Raw genomic sequence first — 13,240 nt, forward strand, 5'->3', positions numbered from 1 at the left:
CATGTACGGTGGGCAACAATCATTGTCGTTTTTGTTGAAGTTTTTCCCATTGTCGTCGACAGGGTTGTCATCGATTAGGTTTTTTTCCCCATCGCCGTTAACAAGGCTGTCTTGGACAGTAGTGCCTGCTTCAACGTGGTAACTGTCTTTGATAGGGGTTTTGCCTCTTTGTTATACGTTGCTCGTTGACTGTGTTCTCTTCATGGACGAGCCTGTCGGCGATGCCGGAGATGACCATAAGACAGATTTTACGGAGAGGCTTGGTCCCCCCCCTTTTCTTTTTAGAGAAGGATGGCAATCTCTCCTCAGAGATGGCCCTTTTTGGGGCTGGGGGTTTGTCAACCCTGGCAGCCACCACACTTCTGGAAGACCAAGCCTCAGTAGGGGGGGGGGCATTTAACCTTGTTCAACCAACATACCAGGCACCTATGCCTATCTTTAAGAGTTTATGTGCTAAAAAGAAGCACACATGTCACAGACTTCTCTATGTGGTTAGGGTACAGGCAACAAATGCACTCTGTGTGCTTATCTCCCTCAAACCTTTTTGATATCACATGACTGGCATGCTTTAAACATTTCTTTGCCTTTTCATCCATAATGAATGGATGCCCCACTAGTTTGTTAGGAGAAGCCTTGAAGAAATTATGCCTGTAGAATGAAGTCTTTAATTGTAGAATTTTGTCTTTATCAAAAGAACGTTTGGTTCAGAGGACTACCAAGCACGACATGCGGTTAGAATCTGAAGATGGCCTCTTGGGTGGGGCTAGATACTCAACGTTCCACTGGCTGGGGCACAATACACCCAAAAGGACAGTGATGGGCTACTAAAGTGAGTTTAAATGTTTTATTATATAGTCTAATACTGAGGTTATTGATGATTCCTAGCCTGACAACAGGAAATATTCAAAGCAACTGAATCCATGAAAGATCCAATGCCGGAGAATGGACGTTCACCTACTAAGACTTTTGAACACAGATTGGTCGGACTAGAAATATGCTCCTCTCTTTTAATCTGCCTGTAAATCCTGAGCCCGGAAGGCATGCACTAAAATTCACGTCTTATTCTCGTGGTAGAAAAACACACTGTTTCCCCATAGATTCTTAGAGATTAGAGATGCAGCAGATATTAAAGTAACAACGAAGAGCCTCACCAGCAAGGAGGAAGCTATGGAAAACGAGCGTGGTCGGATCCGTGGAATCAAGTCCAACAGATAATCGGGAGGAATGGAACAAGTCGTGTGAGGAAAATCGAGAAGAACCTGGAAAAAAGAGAAGAGAATCAAAAATAGAAATAATTTCGAACACAGTAATTGCCCTCAGTTCAAAATCTAGGGCACACTGCTACCTTGTGGGCTGAACAGGAGACTATGTCGATGCTATAGTAATCTAGAATTACCCCAAAACTGTTTAGTGCTGGAAAGTGAGAGAAAAAACAAGCATTGGCAATTCCAATGGTTGGGGTTCGGTGTAGGCACAGGAAAGGCACTTTCCAGGCATAGCCATAGTGGTATTAACTGGCTATTGATGGTAGCAGGTGGAAAATGGGGTGGGTACCTGGACATCTAATAGCAGTGCTTGGCAAATGCCTAGTACTTTTGCAAAAGCCAAAACTGCTGCCTTTGCCAATGCTTGCTTTTAACAGGACTTCAGTGAAGGACACACAAAATCTGGCTGAAAGCAGACCTGGTTAAGACATTTTTATTACACCAGTACCGGGCTTACTCCAATTAAGTCATTAACTCTCAGAAGAGAGCATTCAAAGTGCCTACCAGTGTATTATCAAAGCAACGTTTGATGGTAAGGCTTGAATAATGCAAGCTCAAAGAGTTCCCATGAGGAAGTCTTTTGGGCAGGGAGGAGCATGGCTATAGAGATTAGCATGGCCATGAGCAGTCAATGGGTGGCCAAATAACGAACACCTACAAGCTGTGTGACCCCCCCCTAATATGCCATTTCTCCCCATGTGTACTCTAATGCAATAGTTTCAGCTTATAGATGTTGCAAGCAACACCAAATAGCCAAAACTAAAAATAATTTCCCTAACAATGTTCTTTCCAAGAGAATGGCTGGATACCCTCTACCTTCCAACCCGTTCAATCCTTCCTACAAAACTGAGTTCTGTAGCACTGCTCCAACTTAATTTAAAATACATTTCAGCAAAGACTCACCTCGGGATTAGTGTTATGTTCTGCAGCACTGGATCTAAGCACAGTCATCCATAGGAAGACAGACATCATTGCAATAATGCACTTACTCTACGTCTTTTATATTCCGTTAGCTATTTTCTACTTCCTTTTTATTTTTATTGGTCTTCAACTTCAACAAATGACCCCTAATTTACTAACCTTGTAAACATATTTTTTAAATATTCATTTGTAGTTATAATAAGAATGTTACACTTGTCTTATGAATCAAAGCACGTTATAAAAGCCTAGAACATATATATTATTTTTGCTAGACAGTTATAATTTCCGGATGGGCAGTCTAGTACACTCCCATTGTTCTCCTTTGAAATACCCCTCAGCGAAAGGAGAAAGGACAAAGAGCAGGAATGGGGGTTTCATTTTTTAATACAATCAAAGAGCATTTTGAGAACATAAGAATGAGCACAATCTTTATATTAGTCCAAGTATAACCGAGATAAAACGGTTTCATACTTGAATGACTAAGTGCATAATGCACATTTGGATTGGTGCTATTTTTAAGTCTCTGTAACCATGAACCATTTATGCTCATTTGGGCAGGTGCAGGATTTTGATCTGAATGCTGTTCCGCTAATCATTTAAAACCCAGAGCCTCAAAGAATTTTAGGAGAGGAGAGGAAGGGCTGAAAGGGGAAGCGGTTGCCCAGAGATACTTAAACAATGATGTCAACAGAGAACATTTGCGCTTTTCAATCTTTTTGGAAGAATCCGGTTTCAAAGTCCACTTTTACTCTGCTGACTTTTCAACCCCAAAATGGCAGCAAAAACAGCAGCAGAACATAGTAAAACCATGACTTTCCATACTACACACCCATTACGGTCTATTGCGGTGTGCTGAACATTCCATTTGCATCGTCCCAACTGACCAACCAGGAGAAGGCTCGCCAGAATACGCTATGACACCACAAAGAGTGTGCAAGGGGTTGAGGGATAGGGGCCTATTAGGTGGGGGTTGGAGGGTAGTTGTGGAGTCAGCTGTTTCACTTGGTCCTCAAAGCACAGCGATAAGCGTGTAGGTTTTAAACAGGGCACGTACACTATGTCTGTGCAACACTCATATTAGTCCTTTCCCACACCTAGCGACAGAGGCGCAGACCCTCAAAAAATATTTGTCCAAACCTGTACACATTCTAGTTTGCTGTGCGGCTTTGTGTTTTTTGGAGTGAGGGAAGGGCTTACTAATCTACAAATGTGTCTTTGCAAACTATATAAATATAAACTCGCACAAATGCATGCATACACAAGCTCCCCTCAGATATCATTGCCCATATCCCTCATAATGCCCATATCCCCCATAACTCATATACAAACAAGGATATCAGCATACAGGTCTGTGCAGGACATACACATGTATCGCCCGGTTTATAGTGACTATGTCGGATGTCACTTTTTCGAATGTCATTTTGTCGAACGAAAAATGCTGGAAAAAAAATATCGAATGTTTTTGTTTTTTTAATGAGGGGGTGTTTCCCCCAACCCCTCGTTTTTTTTTAAATTTACACTTTTTTTTACTAGCTAAACCAAAAAAAAACATAACATTAAAAAAAATGCATTCGACGATATGACTGGACACTGTATCGACCATGCATGAAGAACATGTATTTCTATATCCAATAGGAGATAGGTGAGTTGCTGCATGGAGTGAGTAATTGAGCAATGCATTTTGAAATAAGCGCAAAGTAAGACTCGGGGGGGAAGTTGTGGGTACTTTTTTGTAGCAAGAATGAAAACATCCTGTGCAAATATGCAAATGGAAGTGCTGTGCCAGAGATTCGCGCTTTGCCAAAAGGAATTTCTTCTTGTATAATACAATACAAAAATTTACAAAATCAAAATTTAATTTCTTTGCAGCCGACACCTGTTTCGACACTAAGTCGTTTTCATGGCTGTTAATTTGTACAGATTTGTGTCCAAAAGTAAAGCATAAGTTTTCAGTGTCCAAAAGGTGAAATTGGAAAAATATAATATAGATAATTTTACATACCAATAAAGGGCAACTTGTTGACACATAAGATAAAATAAACAAGCATATGGTGTCATTTAAAAAGAAACAGAAATAGTATTATAATATACATTTCATCTTCATTCAACATCATGTTGGGTGTTCATTTTATTTATATTCATTTCGTCAGCATCATTAAGCTCAGTGATTCATGCTCATATACTATTGAAACGATTGTGTGACGCACCCAATAGTCTGTGCCAAGTGATTAGATCCAAGGTTATCGAAATTAGTAAATTAGAGATGTGCGCAATTGCCTTTGCTAGTTTCTAGTGGACAATGGGTTGAGGTTTGGAGGCAAATGGTTGTGTAGTGCCACCCGGCTGCTGCATTCCTAGTGAGTGTGTCTCTTAACATTTATATAGAAATGGGATCTTACCAATTAGTCTTGGTTGTGGTTCCCTGTTAACAAGATAGAAATCAGCTAGATTAGATCCCTGTATGGTCTTCAACTTATTTATATAGATTCCATCTTCTTCATTCAACATCATGCTGGGTGTTAATTTTTTTTAATATTAATTTCGTCAGCATCATTAAGCTTAGTGATTCATGCTCATATGGTATTGAAGCAATAGAGTGTTGCATCCAATAGCCTAGCACTAGTAATGCTTTCAAGAGAAACTATAACACATTAGAGACCCTAAAACAGAAATTCATCAGACTAGAACGACTATCTAAGAAAGAAAGAAATAAGTACTGGGAACAGGCGTCACTCACCAACTATTTGGAGATTGGGAAAATCCCAAGGGTCCTTAGAATCCTCATCTTTCCCAACCTTGATAATAAGGACAATCAGGACCTAGCTGACGAATGGGAAGGCAACCTAGACCAGAGCTCAAAGGTTATGATGGAGCTTTTGGTAGAGCATGCCACCAGAGAACATACACGGGTATAGGAGCAAGTAGAAAAGGTCAAACAAGAGATTTCTGATATGACAAGCCCAGAGGCCACTAAAGAGAAAAACTACAGAAAAATGTATGAAATCTTGAGAATATACCAGGACACGATCAAACTACAAAAATTCAGAAAATACTTTCGAGACAAACTCTATCAATTATCATGACGATAGAGTATACACTTTTCAAATCAAATTTGATGATGCCCACAAAACAAATCAAGGCAGAGTAACACCAAACACATCATTGGGCAGCTCAGACAGATAGGGTACAAAGAAAAGGTTTTTTAGAACAGATACAAAGGTACAGAAAAGGGACACAACGCAACACCAAACAAGTAAGATTCCAAGATCCACTTATACAAAATACCTTAACATGGACCTCCACATCAAGGAGTTCAAGGTTTGCGTGCGGCACCCAGTCAGTCATTGCCAGTCTTATTACTCAACATAAACATGTAAATTACACATAAACCAACCTATCACAAGCAATTTCAACTATAGGTTAGCTCTCATATAATTTGAAACTCATCCACCTTATCAGGTAAAGTGCAATCCGCACACCAACGTATCACTGAAGGATCAGCATTTAACCTACTATTCTAATTAACCAATTACCAGTGAGGATTATATATAATGCATGCACCATCATTATAAATCATCCATTACATAACACAAGGTGCTTCGACTTAAACTGTACTAGAGGTAATAATGGAAATACTGCACTATGTTGTAATGCGTCTTGGTGTGGTCGTGTGTGTTCTCAGAATGTTGCGAGGGCAATGTTGGAGTGTAGTGGAGTGTGATGTACTGGTGTTCCAGAGGAGGCAGTTGAAGAGCGTTTGCTTGACAGATGGGATGTACCAGTGCCCTTGTTCCTGACTTACGATGTACCAAGAATAAAGATATGTGAAGTCACTTACCGACTAAGTTGTGATCTATATCTACCATCCAACTTATGACACTGGCAACAAGGTTTCAGAGCTGCTGCGGAGAGGGCGGCAGAACGAGTGAGGACACTGCCCTCCATCACATCCATCCCATCCGGCGGGGCCAGACAATTGGACCAAGAGGTTGATGGTCCAAGGAGTTTCGGCAGGCCGGTTGGTGCCGACTCGGTCCCACTGAAGCCAGGTCTCTACACCAGGGCCCTGAGGCTGGCGCAGGAGTCAGGGCCCATTGGAACCACTGAATCCAGGTTGTGTAAGCGGTGCCTGGAGGCCAGTGCAGGAGTGAGTTGAGCCCTGTACAGGCTAGGGTTACTAGCCTCGAGCGGTTGCCAGGCTGAGAAGGGCCCCTTCAGGTTGTCCAGAACTCCCAGCGGGGAGTGACATAGCTGGGACAAAGATCAGAGAGCTCGGTGTCGAACAGCAGGAACATCCGGGTGTCGTGAGTGCGGTGTGCATGACTGGCATTGGAAGTGACGGGCGGCACCACCTTGTTGAAGAAGTTTGGGGTGGTGTCAAGATCCAGTGGGGGAAAAAAAAAAAGACTAGGGCGGTGCAGAGCATTTTTCTTGCACAAACGCAGAGATGGATGGTGTCTAACGGCAGCTGGGGTGTTCTAGCCAGAGCGGTTGGTTGCTGTGGACATATTTCCTCTGCGGAGCCAGCGACAGGACTGGTGACGTCGCCAGCTCCATAGGAGGCGTTACAGCATGAGCTGCTGGAACGCAATGTTAAAAACGTTGACTTGGAACGCGGCTCATCCTTCAAGGAGTGGGAGTGGAGGTGTGTTTCCACCCCAGGTTGGAACAGCTTTGATGAGGAATTGACAACGCCAGGTGTGGCAATACAGGAGGGGGTGGAAATGTCCCCTTTGGTATTTGTCGGAAAAGGGATTTCGTTGAAAAGGAAGTCTTCGGTTGATGTCCAGGGCGGCAATGCTTTCCTTTCTTGGGACACGGGAAGAGAACATGCCTGCACAAGTGTGCCATCTGCGATGCGGATGGGTGTTTTCACAAGTTTTGTTGTGATGGCTGTGGTGCTCTACTGCAAAGCCTGAAGAATTTCGATCCTGAACTTTATGATTTTTATGTGTGGATTAACAACCTCACATTGGCAGAAGACGGACTACTAAGAGGTTGGTTGAGACCAGCGCGTTTGTAGTTGTGTGTTTATGTTGTGGCCTCTTAGTTAGTTTATGTTAGTTGTTGGGCCAGTGCAGCGTGAGTGCTGGAATGAGTGTTCATGTTGTGGCCCTTTTAGTTTTTTTCTTTTAACACATTTCATTGGTTTCAACATATTCATCAAACATTACACCAAAACACAGTGCACAAAGACAGTTCCCCAACATTTCCTCTGCCCCACCTTTACCTCCCCTCCCCCTTGAGTCTCACAATATTACAGCCTTCCCTTCCTGTTCCATGGGTGTTACACTTCCTCCACTATACGAGGAGCTACTTTCCTCTGGTTCTTCTTGAACAGACCCCAACAGTGAGGTGACCAAATGCATCCAGGCTGTTAGTGTGCCTGCTTTCTCTTCCCCCGTTCTATCCACCGCTTCTCTCCACACCACTGTTTCAGAATCTGCCCATTTTAGGAGATCCCGTCCCCAGGCCTCTCCCTTTGGTCTATTGCTTGCCTTCCTCCCATCGCTATCCTGCGTTTAGCTAGTATATATGGCAGGTCCTTAAGTTTACTCACATGCTTCAGTTTGCGCGGTCTAGGGAACCCACCCACCATGCACGCCCACAGAGTCCACATCCAAGTTTATCCCTTTATCTGCTAAGAGGTGTGCTACCTCCTTCCAGTATCTCGCAATTTCAGGGCATTCCCAGAACATATGTACAACCCCTGCATCAATCTCCCCACATTTCGGACATGTCTGTGTTTTGGCGTTTGTAAACTTGTCTATCTTCTTCGGGGTCATATACGTCCTGTGGGTAACATAGTTGAATCTGTTGCAGTCTCACATTTCTTGACACTTTCTTATGGTATCCTTGCATTCTGACCCATAGACCGTCTCCTATTGATTCCTCGCCATCTACCTCCCAATCTTGCCTCGTCTGGGTCACCTCCTTCCCAACTTTAGACATTAGTTCATAGATTCGGGAGACCTCATGGCCTCCTTCAGATATGGCCTGGAACGTTTCAATGGCAGCGTCTGGTTGTAGAGTCAGCTCTGCCTCTGACCACATCCCCTTTACTATTTTAACCAGCCTAGGGCATGTAATATATTGTCCACTGTGTATTCCTGTGTCCTCTCTTAATGTATCAAATTCTTTCATCTCCCCTTCTTGCCAAATACCTCCAATGGTTGTTACTCCTACCAGTTCCCAGTGCCTTCTAATAGCCCTCCTCAGTTGCTCATCTATCCCTTTCAATGCTTCTAGCGGTATCTGTGGGGCGCACAGAAGCGGCCTCCCCATTACTTAACAGGCTATACACCACATCCTCCTCCCCAGGTCTACTAATGTAGGCCCTTTCCCTTCCGGTGTTTGTCAACCACATCCATTCATTCAGAAAGTAAGGTGTACAATCCGACGTCAACAATTTAGACTCTGGTGTAGGGTCCTCTGACAACCATCTCGCCACATATTGAAGTTGGCCAGCCAAGTAGTACACATCGAAATTCGGCAGTCTAATCCCCCCTTGCTCCTATTCGTTTAGGTATCATGTATGGGACATACGCAAAATAGTGTAGTGACCTGGGTAATACTACCATCTTCAATAGTGCCACTCTACCCATCATAGTCAAAGGTAACCGGGCCCAGAATACCATACTTCGTTCGATTTTTGTCACTGCCTTCTCGGTGTTAAGTTTGTGTTCATCCTCACCTTGTGATATATATCCACCCCCAGGTACCTAAAGGTATCAGTTGTCCATGTTATCTGTAACACTGGCGGTTCGTGCAGTGGTATTCCAACATATCTACCTAGGTGGAATATGCTAGATTTTTTGGGTTGATCGTTATGCCAGTATCACATATCGCTCCATTACCTCTAAAATGCATTGTAGGTTTTCTGCAGGATATTTTAAATATAGCAACATATCATCTGCGTATAATGATATCAAATGCTGTCCTTTTGTGCTGATTCCCACCTCCCCATACTGTTGCCTCAGATATATCGCTAGGGGTTCCAGTGCCAAAATAAAGAGCATTGGGGACCAAGGGCATCCTTGTCTGGCGCCTCTGCTCAGAGTCCATTGTTCCGATGTGATCGATCCTGTTCGGACTCGAGGCACCGGTTTGCTGTATAGCAACTGGGCCCATTTCAAGTACACTGGTCCCATCCCAAATTCTTTCAGAACAGACATCATCCACGGCCATTTGACCGAGTTGAAGGCTTTCACTGCATCCAGTTTGTTCGTTTTTTGTTTGTTTATTTATTTATTTGATAATGCGCACCAAACCCTCAGGTAGCTGGGCACAGCAGATACAAGAATATTATAAGCTTAGTTACAACATAAAAAGTGAGTACAAGGCATAAAACAATTACAGTGCAAACAGTAGGAGTGCATCATGCAGGCAGAGAAGTACAGGTTGTGATGCTGGAAATGCATCAGAGGGACAGGGCCTCTGAATCCTTGTCCTTTACTGCTTTTTATCGTGTGTTCTGTCGTGTTTTCTGCCCAGGAGTCCATGTGGGACTCCTGGCAGTGCAGCTCTCTCTTTTGGTTTGGTGAACAGACCCATGGGATACCCTTATGGCACCCATGGGTAGGGGTACAACCCTGTGCCCCTAGTGTATGTTTTTGGGCACCTGTGGGTGGCCCACTGAGCAGGGTATGGGCTGGTGGCAGCTCCATGCTGAATTTGACAGGTGCTCTGGGTGTCCTACATTTTGGGATACCCAGGCCCTGCCATTGGGATCAGTTGATCCCTGATAGGAAACAAGATGGCCCCTGTGGCCTCTTGCTTTCTATTGCCTGTTACCTTGTTTTCCCAAAGTCCTGGGAAGCCCTGACTCTGTCCCTTCCCCCTGACTGGCTGTTGGGTGGAAGTTCCATATATGGTGTTGTTGTGAAGGCCCAGCTAGACTGACTGGAGCCTTCCCAGTGACTGTATGTTGTGGGTACCTCCTGTGGGTGGGACCTGGGTGAATGGAGTGTGTGACCAATATACACTCCTTGTTGTGGTTGTCTGGTTTCTGGCATGAGAGACAAAGACTGAGACAGCCCTGCCCGAAACTGGCCTGAATGCAGTGTGTAGTGTTGAATGGCTGGGTACTTGTCCCAATCCACATTCCTTGTTGTGAGTGTCTGAAAGGGAGGAGTGTGGCCTGAATGCACTGTGTGCCTGATTGGCTGACTGACTGCATGAATGCCCTTCTGCATGATTGGCTGCTGAGTGTGTGCCAGCAGTGTGGATTAGAGGCAGAATAGTATATCTGGGGACCTCTCACCACTGGTAATTGTTCAGAAGCGTTCAGAAGCTGAGTCTCCACTCAAGAGTAACTGGAACTGCTGACCCTCGACGCCCAGCTGGAAGAAGAAGACTTGCTGTTGCACTTGCTTCGACCGATCTGAAAGCTGTCGAATTCGTCGAGGACTGACCCGAGAGAGGACCTGGTAAGGCGCCCTCTTCCCGTGCTCCGAGGGATCATCGAGCACCGCTACATCTTCGCCGAAGCGCCCTGGAAGTCAGACCCTCGAAAGGCTGCCGACCCAAGACGGGACCGCCGAGGAGATCGAAGTGAAGCACCCGGACATCGCCGCCGTCGAAGTCCATTGCCGTCGACCAGGGTTCGCAGGTCTGTGTAACCGCTGGAGGCCCGTCGAAGTTGTGTTGCCCAGCCGTGGGAACCACTTGACGCCGTGCCGCCGACGACCGGAGCCGTCCGCTCCTTGCCGAAGAACATTTGAATCGAAGGACTCCCTCATCCGCACCGTCGACCGCTTTATCCTGCCGGAGAAAGTCGAGGACGACCAACGCGCCGAGGAGAAACCGGCCGGTGGGTTTCCCGCCACCCGAAGACCACAAAGACTCGAACGACTCGACGCCCTTGCTGGGCCCCCGTCTTCACAATCTTTGCGGTCCAGAACAATTGTCATCGAGGTGCCCCGCACGCCTCTGCCTTGCAGGACGCCAACGCTCCGTCGTCGACGAGCACTGCTTGGATCGAAGCTGCCGCCTCATCGATGCCGTTCTACCCCGTTTGTTGTCGGACGTTCGACGCCCCGTGTCTGCCGCTTGAAAGGGAAGACATTCAAGAAGGGCCGTCGATTCCCCAACGCCGAACGCCGAGTTCCTCGACGGACGTTCGACGCCCCGTGTCTCCCGCTTGAAAGGGAAGGCATTCAAGAAGGGCCGTCGATTCCCCGCCGCCGAACGCCGAGTTCCTCGACGCCTCTCGACGATCCGTGACTCCCGCTTGAAAGGGGGTCGCTCAAGAAGGATCCGTCGACGCCTCTTCGAAGAACTCGACTCCACCAGGTACATTGGGGGGGTAAAAACATTATAGGAGGGAATAAGACTTGCAGAACAATATATGGACTGGGCTTGTGCTATATCTTTATTTTACAGGTTGCCCAGGTGGGGGGATCTCCACACAGAACTGTGTCTAGTGGTAGGGGCCAGGATTCTGCCTATTGCTCAACCATCTTATTTTCTCTCCTCTCTCTATTGCTGGTTTCACTCTATTGATCTGTGTGACACTGTTACAGTAGTGTTGATGCACTTTAATGAGATCTAATACAAAGGGTGGTACCACTTTAGAATTGTATATATTTGCCATTGTTGATTTTCCTAAGTACAAAGTGAGTTATTATGATAAGTGTACATAACCTTGAATATTGATTATATAAAGACTGTGTTCTAACCAATACAGTGTGTGGACATTCCTTTGTGGGGGCTTGGGGACTACACTGTACTTAAGAACCAGCCTGCATCACCTCCTGAGAAGCTAGGCCTTGATTGCTCGACCATAGCTACCGAATAGAGAATCTAGGCTGGGGTCCTCTGTGCCTCCCCTCTACCATATAGAGAGTGGAAGTACAGATCACCCCCCACCAGAGAGTTCTTTACAGCTGGTGGCAGCGGTGGGATGCTTATGGTTTTAAGAATCAGTGTATAACCGTGCCACTTACAAAATATCTGCACTTTATTAAATTAAGGTTTAGTTGTGTACAAGATAACTGCATTACAAACAATGGAGTCTATTGCAAATGGCAAATTGACTCGGATGAGCTTGGAGGCTCTCCAGAGTGCTTGTGAAGACGGGGAGTTAGACTTTGTGGATAAGTCTAGGGCTGAGCTGATAGCTGCCCTGGTGGACTACCAGACTGATGGTGAAACTCTTGATGAGGGGGGGAATGCAACCAATGAGGACTCTGCCCCTGGGGTGTCTGCTGAATCTGTTTCTGGGAATGCCGCCATTCCTGCTGCCTCTGTTCCAAACCCCAGCAATTCCTTGGAGCTTGAGTTATTAAGGATGAAATTGGCCTTTGAATACCGCAAGTTGGAAATAGATGCTGAACTTAAGAAAGAGGAGTTGGCTCAACAAGTGGAGCTCAAGAATAAGGATCTTGAACTCAAGAGCCAGGACACTGAATGTCAGAGAATCCAGCTAGAGAAAGCTAGAGTGGAGACTTCAGCTAAAACCAGTGAGAGTGTCAGGTCCCCAGCCACCAAGTTTATGAAAGATTTGGTTGGTGTATTTGTGGAGGGTTCAGATATCCTCCAATGGATTGAAGCGTTTGAAATGGCTTGTGCGATTCATGATGTTGATAAAAGAGATTGGGCTAAGTGTTTGTTAAGCAGAGTGCCTCAAACTGGATATGACTGTATTCTGAAGCTGAGTGTGGAAGAAAGGGGTCAGTATGAGGGTATGAAGTCTGCTTTGACTGCCAAGTTTGGCAAGACACCTACCCAATACCTTAAAAGGTTCAGGGATCTTAAGAAAAGAGAGAATGTGTCTTGGGTTGACTGGGTGAGTGCTGCGCACATGAACATGATGGGGTGGATTGATGGATACAAGGTTAAGACTTTTGTTGAATTATCCCACCTCTTGTTTTTTGAGCATTTTTCTGAAGCCTGTTCACCAGAGCTGCGTCAGTATGTGGCTGACCAGAACATTTTGGACCCCTTTAAGCTGGCTAGGTTGGCTGACAAGTGGGTCTCCCACCGGGTGTCCCCTAAGGACTCCAGTGGGAAGGACAAGGACAAAGAAAAGGGGGCCTCTCAGAAAGCTGAGG

General features: G+C 45.4%; 1 protein-coding gene across 2 annotated transcripts in view; it reads right to left on the reverse strand.

Moving 5' to 3' along the window:
• Window positions 1-13,240, reverse strand: part of NDOR1 (NADPH dependent diflavin oxidoreductase 1) — a 667,841-nt gene that overhangs the window by 155,947 nt on the left and 498,654 nt on the right. For both annotated transcript variants that reach the window (XM_069609846.1, XM_069609847.1), the window contains exon 10: window positions 1,152-1,259. In XM_069609846.1, the coding sequence (XP_069465947.1) occupies window positions 1,152-1,259 (108 nt within the window). The remainder of the gene's footprint in view (window positions 1-1,151; window positions 1,260-13,240) is intronic.

This window comes from Ambystoma mexicanum, chromosome 8 (assembly GCF_040938575.1).
Source record: "Ambystoma mexicanum isolate Mex_15411 chromosome 8, UKY_AmexF1_1, whole genome shotgun sequence".
In the NCBI taxonomy this organism is placed as follows: Eukaryota; Metazoa; Chordata; class Amphibia; order Caudata; family Ambystomatidae; genus Ambystoma; species Ambystoma mexicanum.